Source organism: Pinus tabuliformis, chromosome 7 (genome assembly GCF_031772625.1).
Source record: "Pinus tabuliformis cultivar Carrire ecotype Pingquan chromosome 7, CPIR1, whole genome shotgun sequence".
Lineage (NCBI taxonomy): Eukaryota > Viridiplantae > Streptophyta > Pinopsida > Pinales > Pinaceae > Pinus > Pinus tabuliformis.
In genome coordinates, this window is record NC_142293.1 from 65,241,055 (window position 1) to 65,250,327 (window position 9,273).

General features: G+C 32.4%; 1 protein-coding gene across 1 annotated transcript; it reads left to right on the plus strand.

The window, feature by feature from the left end:
• Positions 1–6,235: 6,235 nt before the first annotated feature.
• LOC149245235 (3-oxo-Delta(4,5)-steroid 5-beta-reductase-like) lies at positions 6,236–7,816 on the plus strand. The gene is made up of 2 exons (XM_089455558.1): positions 6,236–6,339; positions 6,458–7,816. The coding sequence occupies exons 1-2, from the start codon at positions 6,292–6,294 to the stop codon at positions 7,679–7,681; spliced, it is 1,272 nt and encodes a 423-aa protein (XP_089311684.1). The 5' UTR covers positions 6,236–6,291; the 3' UTR covers positions 7,682–7,816.
• The last annotated feature ends 1,457 nt before the right edge of the window (positions 7,817–9,273 follow it).

The window sequence follows — 9,273 nt, forward strand, 5'->3', positions numbered from 1 at the left end:
AATTGTTTTGCCAACCTTCTTGACAAACAAAGTTGCATCATCAAGATCATAATGTTTGAAATTGAGTTTCAGAAGATGCTCAGTTAGTTTTTCATACCAGGCTCGCGGTGCTTGTTTGAGGCCATACAAGGATTTCACAAGTTTGCATACTTTATGTTCATGTCCTTTCACAGCAAATCCTTTAGGCTGGGACATAAAAACATTCTCTTTTAGATCTCCATTCAAGAAAGCAGTTTTTACATCCATTTGATGGACTTTCCAACCATTCTGAGCTGCTAGGGCAAAGAGTGTCTGGATGGTAGCCCATTTTGCTGTGGGGGCAAAAGTATCCTCATAATCAACCCCTTCCTTCTGTGAAAAACCTTTTGCCACAAGCCTGGCTTTGTGCTTGTCAAGTGAGCCATCATCTTTATACTTGTTCTTGTAGACCCACTTGCAGCCAATTGGTTTGGTTCCTAATGGAGGATCAACCAGCTTCCAAGTGCCATTATTTATCACGACATCATACTCCTTTTGCATCGGTTCTTTCCATTCATCATGAGAAGTAGCTTCTTTGAAGGAAGTTGGTTCAAAATGTGTAGACAAATTCAATTCACAATCATAAGAAATATCCATATCAACAGGTGAATCAGAGTCATCTCCATCACCTCCATTTTTCCGATTTGAATTTCTAGTTCCTGTCTTTCCAACCTCATCAGGATGAACACTTTCAAGTGTCTTTGTCAATCACTTTGGGGGACCTTTCTCAGATGGTCCAGGCTGCTCCGTTGATTGAGTTGGGACTGAATCAAGATTGAGTCTCCCAATTCTATTAATCACATCACTTAAAGTATCATTCGTTGTTGGAGTTTCATGCAGGGGAGAGAGTGCTTCAGAAGAAGATTCCACAGGTTGATCTAGTATAGGAATCCCCCCTTCAAGATGTGGAATCTCATTATCAAATTCTTGAAATTATTTTTCATTTTCAAATCTATCCAAGCGATCAAGTTGCCGCTCAACAACATTGTCAGTTTTGGATGATTCAAGAAAGATTACATCTCTAGATACAAAAAACTTTTTATTGACTTAATCATAAAGACGGTATGCTTTGGAGGTGTTTGAATACCCCAGGAAGATAAACTTACGACTTCTTGCACCAAGTTTGTTTCTATGTACCTTTGGTATCGAGGTACACAGAATATGTAGTGCACAAATTTGGGACATAGGGACAGTGTTACAGAGATTTTATAGAGATGACAGTCTACAAAAATGCAGAACAAAGGCAGGAAGGAGTTACAAATTAAAGAGGGAAGCCAAAAATGGTGTTGGCTCTGATACCATGTCAGACTAGGAGGTAACTCCTCAAAACAAATCATAATATTCATTCAGGTTGGTCATTATTATATACATGAGGGAGAGACTGTTCATTTCATCTCCCGGTGACTCTTCATCTTTTATATTATTTATTTACATTAATTACAGTTGTTCACCCAATCCCTATGATTAGGTGTCAACATTAATGGAGGAATGGAATAAACTGAAAAGAAAGGCAAGGAGTAGATTTCTACTTTGTCTTGTAGATTCAATGCTGATGAATGTCTTGGGCGAGACATTACCAAGGCACTATGAAATAAGTTAGGAAACTTATGCCAACCAACATAGATCCATCTTAAATACAGATCTAACATGAGCAGAGAGGGATCCAACTTCAAGTGAAAAAAAATTTTATGAGTGCACATCATTTAAATGTTTTGTATAGTTATTTTTATGTTTTTATTTTTAGAGTTTTAAATTTTTTTATTTTGGCCCACATGAGCAAAATTTCAACATTGATGACGGACATAGGTTACACATCATACTAGGCCTCGGTTGTAGAATGAGCCTCTTAGCTCAATAAATTTTTTTGGTGAATAAGTTGTTTCCTTAGAAAAAATTGTACCTTGGAGGATAACAGAGGGTGATTTGGTCATAGAACATTTGCATGGATTCAACTATGATTAAGGGTTTATATCTTTGTTAGAAGAGAAGAGAAGTTATCAATCTATTGTGTTCTTTGCCAAACCCGTGGATAGTCTAGAGGTGGATATTTAGATAAACATAACCACGTTGACTCTTGATGATACGGTGGAATTTCTATTAATCGAGGAGATGAGGAAAAGTAACTTGGAATTATTCACATTAATTACATTTTTTTTCCATTAAAACGACTGATTTGGCTTGCAATTGGAGGTCGTGCTCACTCTTTTAGATTGCAATCTCTGCTTCATAAAAAATCAATTCCATAATCGAGACCCCTGTTTGGTCACCAATTTTTTTCCATATAAACAGTTGCTTCAGTCGTTAACTGGTAAATCTTGCTCATTCTTCAAGATTATAGTCTGTCTTTTTATTCCAAGAAATCAACTCCGACACACGATCAATCTCCTCCTAAATTTCCCTCTGCTTAACTAAATCACGTGCTCGAATAACATTTGTTCTAGCCATGATTAAATCGGCATACATCTCTTTATCTCACGCTCCGGGGTTTCTTGCTAGAAAACCCAACCATATATAGATTGGAAATACAACCGAAATTCTAGCTGTTGCTTCTGGTGACTGCATTATTTTCCCTGTGAAATCGAGACTACCCAAGGCTATCGTCTCTCAGGCATCTATAAATCTATAGAACCCTTCCTACAAATGTTCGTCCGCAAAACAAAAGCGGTGATCATCTGTCCTCGTATGGGCGGTAGAGAACTCCAAACAACGATTTTACACTCTGATTCCTTTTCACAATCTTGCTTGGACTCCACATCTACACACAAATAATTCTACACATACAAAATACATAGATCTACGTACAGAAACACTGAAATCAAACACCCAACTAATCTATTTATTTACGATGAATAAAATTAAGGTTCTCTCACATACCATGTTAGAAAATAGAGAGAAAGAAGAGAGAGCAATTAAACACACTACACAAATCACATTATATTTTATGGATCATATACATACATTACATATATAAAACTTAAATCATTGATTTCAAGAAATTATGACTCAGACATGACATGACTCCAACTCATAACTTAGGAATCAACAAATTCTAGATTGATATCTCTTAACTCATATTAACAATTATAAATGACATGGAAGCATTACTTCCAATACATAAATATTCCTACAAGAAGAACAAGAAAACATGGAATATTTATAAAAGAATTAAAAAAACCCTAAATTCAATTATGCAGGTTGGAATTCATTATAACTAAGACAATGATGTGAATCATGGACCTCATTATAACTAGGACAATGACCTAAATCATGATCAGTGCCAACAAGAAAGAATTGTGCACCACAATTAAAGAAAAGCTATACATTGTTATTAATGAATGCAAGTCATTTTTATTTATAGGCCATGATATAGCTTCGAATAGGCCTCATTTAAAATATGATGATTGAGTTTTAACTCAAAATTATTTAAGTATCACAAAATTTACATTTCAACTATTATTTTCTATATTTATTGTTAATAAGTTATAAATTTGTTGAATCTCAATTTAAATTTAAATTTAAATTTAAATTTATAATTTATAAATAAAATAAAACAATACATATTTTGAACTTTTAAATTATATAATATAAATATAAAATAAATATAGTAATTTATATAATTAAATTACAAACTCCTCTTCCGTTTAAAATTAATGGTTTTAAAAATTCCGAAGTAAAAATTCCTTCGGAATTATTGAAGGAAATTAACACCTTAATTTTAAAAATGGATAACAAAAATAAGACATATTGTCTTTATAAAAATCATGTGTATTGGAGAACGATTGTTACTTAATTGAGCACTTCAAAGGTTTTACATTTATTTTTAATGAGTTTGGATAAAAATTTAATAAAATTTTATAAAATGGTAAATTCGAATTATGAAATTTGTATAGATTTATTATGCACGGTTTAAAAAAATATATTTATTTATATATTTAAAGTTTATTTAGTTAATATTTTTTAAATTTAAATAATTATAAGTTAAATATATTAAATGATTGGTTAATATTAATAGACATCAAAATATTTATATTTATAATGTATTGTCTCAAAACTATAAGTCATATTCACATAATATTTTTTTAATTAATTAATTAATTATAATAACTAAAAAAACATAACTACTTTTAACATAAATTTTAACGTTTGATTTCTCACTATTTCTAAAAATATTATAAAATATTGTGTGAAAATTAAGTCTCTATTATTTCTCAATAATTAAATTAAAATTCTAAAAAATTTATTGCAAAATAAACATATTTATACTCTTAATTAAAATATAAAAAATATTCAGGAAACGGTGCAGGGGACAATCTTTCATTTTTAATCTCTTGCCAAATTTCGTTGGAGGTCTAAATCAATTTTTACGCACAGAGCAATTTGTTGGCAAATAGTTGAGCGAAGGAGGTGTTCGTAAAAATATATTAGTAAAGAAATAAAATATAAAATGTTTAAATTAGTATAGTTATTGCGGGGAGAGTAACTCTTTAATTTAGTTTAAAGGAGATGCTGTAATGTTATTCTAGTTTTTTATAATTTCTTTTATTTTCATAAAAAAAAAATTGTAATATTTTCATTTTGATGGTAGCCTGGTATAAACTAAATACTAGTAAAAATTGATAGGCAGCTTATTTTATGATATATTTTATATAGATTAAAAAAATTATAAAAAAATAATTAAATTATAAATTCATTCTTATTTTTATTATTAATTATAAAAATAGTTATTATTAATATTTAAAGAGACTTTGTTACAATACTATATATCAATAATATGGTTTATTATTATTTGTATGTCAAAAAAAATAATTCATTTAGTATCATACTTTTTCATATTACATTTTTTAATTAATCAATTCAATTAAAAGATAAATAAGGACATAATTATTTTGGGGATAAATCCCAATCTTTGATTTGTATATGCTACTAAGAATATTCTAGAATATTCTTTAGAGGTTGAATCCCTACATCCATGTAATAATTATTGATAATTAAATTAAATTTCAAAAAAATGGTAGAGAGAACATAACTACATTTTTTATATGTAACTACTATTAAGAATATTTTAAAATATTTAGTGAAGATTAGATATCTAACACCCACTTAATAATTATTGATCATTAAATTATGGAAATCCTACTCCAAAATAACACACTCATCAATTATGCTTGAGGGTTAGCTCAATTGGTTGAGTCTCTATAGCTCAATTGACACTATAGTTAAATAAAAACATATCTATTAACTTATTTAAATTGATAATTTGATTATATAATTAGTGATATACTTGTTATTTAAGTTGATAATCTAATTATATAATTAGTGATATATTTGTTATTGAAATTAATATTAATAAGAGAAAAAGAAGTTGTTGTAATGTTGAACCACATTTAAAAAATAAATAAAAATACATCTATCAACTTATTTAAGTTAATAATTTAATTATATAATTAGTGTTATATTTGTCATTGTTGCTAATAAAAAAACACATTAAGTAGTTCAATTGGCCTTGATAATGAAAAGCTACATTCCAGGTTCAAACCTCATTGTAGTTAATTGTGTCAAGAGACCCTCTCCAACTCACTATGATGGAGATATTGTAATATTTAACATTTTGACGAAGTCAAAATTGAATTAAATTAAAAATTAAGAATAAAAAACTTAAATTTTTAGAGCACATAGATTTTTTCCATAATATTCCTCTCTGATTTGGCCTCTCAAATATTGTAATGTTTAACATTCTAATTAAATCAAAATAAAATATAAAATATAAAATTTTCAAACCCATAAATTGTTTCCATGATATTCTTAACTCATAATTTTTTTACATAATATTTTAATCTCATCTCATCTATTTAAATACTAATAATTAAACTAACTTAACTCATAATTTTTTTTAAAATACTAATAATTAAACTAACTTAACTCATGGTTTTTTAACATAATATTCTTATCTCACGTGATTTATTTAAAATTTACTAATTACAATAGCCTAGCTCGATTATAACTCCCTATCTACCAATGCCAAAAAAATCAAATATAATTACGTTGTATGACTCCATTGATTACGTTGTATGACTCTGTTGCTATTTAATTTTTATTTTGAAGTTTAGGAATACAAGGAATAGATTCCCACACGGAACAACCAACCGAACGGCCACTCCAAATGTCTACTTGCTACGATGGCTTCATTTTTCTTCAAACACGCTTATAAAAATGCGTCACTTCCTCCATATCTCTACTTCGAGAGATCAAGTGCAGTACTGTTATTCAGTAAGAATGGGATCATGGTATTCATGGTGGACGGGGAGCTTCGGAGCCCCAGCGGTTAGCGATCGGGCCCCTCTTTCTCAATATTCGATTCTGTGCATTTATTCCTATCTCATTAATTCATATAGTTATTTATAAATGCAAATTAACAAATTATCCTCATTTTTCTAAGCAGAGACGCGAGCGAGATCAGAACACGAATGGTGAAAGTAGTGGCAGCAGCTCCGGAGGAAGTAGTGATAACAAGAACAAGAAGAAGGTTCATGTTGGGCTGATCGTAGGTGTGACAGGAATGGTAGGTAGCAGACTGGCAGATATTCTGCCCACACACGATATTCAAGACGGTCCATGGAAGGTTTATGGAGTAGCCCACGGGCCCATTAGCCCTCATCATCCTCACAAGAATATGCAGTACATACAGTGCGACCTGCTGGATAGGGATCAGACAATGGCAAAATTCTCGGGTCTCGCCGATGTTACGCACGTCTTCTGGGTGATCACAAATGCCGGCCGAGGAATCGAAGAGGACGATTTGAACAGTAAAATGCTCGCAAATGTTTTGGATTCTCTTATTCCCAATGCCCCCAATCTGGAACATGTGTGTCTGCAAACGGGAACGGAGCATTATCCGGGCGCTCATGATATTTCCGCCATGGATTTGATTACTGATCCTGACGAGGTTCCGGATCAGGAGAGACTTCCCAGGCTGACTAATGGCTCGAATTTCAGCCACCATGATAAGTTTCAGGACGTGCTATTTGCAAAATTAGGAGGAGAGAGTGATATTAAGATCAGCTGGTCAATCCATCGCCCCGCTGTCATATTATTGGGCTTCTCTCCTTTGACTAGCTACTCTTCCATGAATCTGCTCGCTTCTCTCGCAGTTTACGCTGCGATCTGCAAGAAGGAGGGCACGCAGTTCAGATTCCCGGGGAATTCTATCACATGGGAGGGGCTTTCGGAGGCTTCGGATGCAGAACTCATTGCGGAGCAGCAGATATGGGCGTGCGTTGAACCAAATGGGAAGAACAAGGTATTTAATGTGAGCAACGGGGATGTGTTCAGATGGAAAAATCTGTGGACTGTGATTGCAGAGAAGCTGGAGGTGGAGGCGGGTGATTATGAGGGTCGTGGGTTTTCCTTGGCAGAGGAGATGAAAAGTAAGAGCGGTGTGTGGGAGGAGATTCTGAAGGAGAAGGGGCTTGTGGAGAGCAGGCTTGAAGAACTGGGCGAACAATGGTGGTTATCTGTTGACAGAATATTGAACAGGAATTTGATGAAGGGTGTGAGCATGAGCATGAACAAGAGCAAGGACTATGGTTTTCTGGGGTTTAGGAACACAGAGAGGTCTTGTCTTGAATGGATCGATATGCTGAAAACGCATAAAATCATTCCGTGATTGAAAAGGCACAGAAAACAGGCATGACTAATTGCAGATTCAATAGCTGCAAAGCATACAAAGTCTTTCTTCTTGATTAGGATAAAATGGAAAGTTATTTCGGCCTGTAACTTTTCAAACTTAAATCAAAATTAAATCGCGTTTTCTAATTATTTTATGTTTCCGAACTTTTGGTTTGAATCATTTTTATTGTTATTTAAAATGTGCCTAAACTGTATATAATAATTTCACCTTTAAAAAAACCCTTAAAACATCTAGATTATAATAAATTCATAATATAATTGTGTAATTCCAATATATTTCTACCCAATTTTAAACCAATTTAATATATATATAAAACTGTTGATTAAAGGTTAGATTCAAATAATTTTAAGTTAAATTTACGAGCGTTTTCTGTGATGATTCACTGAGGACCGCGATATATCACGGGAAGTAGGGTTCTTAAACAAACATTTTCATAAGAATCATACTTTTATCTATTTGTATAATTAAATATTTTTGAAAATTGTTTTATGATAAATGACAAATATTTAAAATATATTTTAATACATAAATTAGTATTAATTTCTAAATTGTTTAATAATGATGATAATAATTAATTTGGTAAGAATAATATGGTTTATTATACTTTAATAAAGTAAGAGTAATTGTCATTAGTTAATATTTTGTTTCTATAATAAAAAAGAAGGGAGAGAAGAGTTCCAATATGAATGTAGTTTTGTTGATTTAACAAGTCAAAAACGCTGGTAGTGTGGCAAATATTTTGTAAATGAAAAAGGTATTATAGACTTTATGTGAAGTTTGCTGATGTTACTTAGTGCAATGGATCGAAAAGATTGCAAATAACATAAACACATAGACAAATTGAAACATAAACATATGCATCAACACAACAATTTGATAACGGAGTTCACTAGACATCTTGGCTACCTATCCAGGTCCTTAGCTTCAAGTGTGACCATTTTATTAGTCTTCAAAATGCTTTTACAGACATGAGCTCAAAAACAGAGACTCAAATGAGAAAAACGATCTCACCATTGCTTCAGCTCGAAATTTCAAGTCAAATGAGTATAAACTTGCCCATATTTAGCCTATGTGCCCTCTAGACCCCCTGGAATGTGCAAAACCACCTCTGCCTTCTGTAAAACCATTTTTCACTGACAAAAACTACCCTTTGTGCTGTGGAAACCACCTTGGTATACGCGCCCTAGATTTGGCGGATTCGACTCTGCAATAAGTTAACAAAAGTTTGGTTCAGCTCTATTTCAAGTCCAAACATATGGTATGTTGGTTAGCCCAAAGGTGTGAAGGCATTGGTATATAATGTTGGAGGTGGGCGGGTCGAAACCCCTGCTCGACACTCCGGCATTTTGATATGGATTGATATTCATATATAGTAACATATATCCACATGAAACTTTGGTGCCATATATCTCTGTGCTCTGTTGGATTATACATTCAGCATATGGTGATATATACCATATATGGCTGTGTGTTTTGGTGGATGTGGGATAATTCTTGAAACAAAATAAGGGGTCCGACGGCTGTGGGGTTGACCTCGACAGTCAGCTCTTTTTTCCAGCGCCTCTTAA

What these genes read in the sequence shown, in the direction of transcription:
- LOC149245235 (XM_089455558.1), top strand. Translation starts at nt 6,292, where the DNA reads ATGGGATCATGGTATTCATGGTGGACGGGGAGCTTCGGAGCCCCAGCG. An exon ending in GGAGCTTCGGAGCCCCAGCG is followed by an intron (nt 6,340 to 6,457) that starts GTTAGCGATCGG and finishes TTTTCTAAGCAG; the next exon opens with AGACGCGAGCGAGATCAGAA.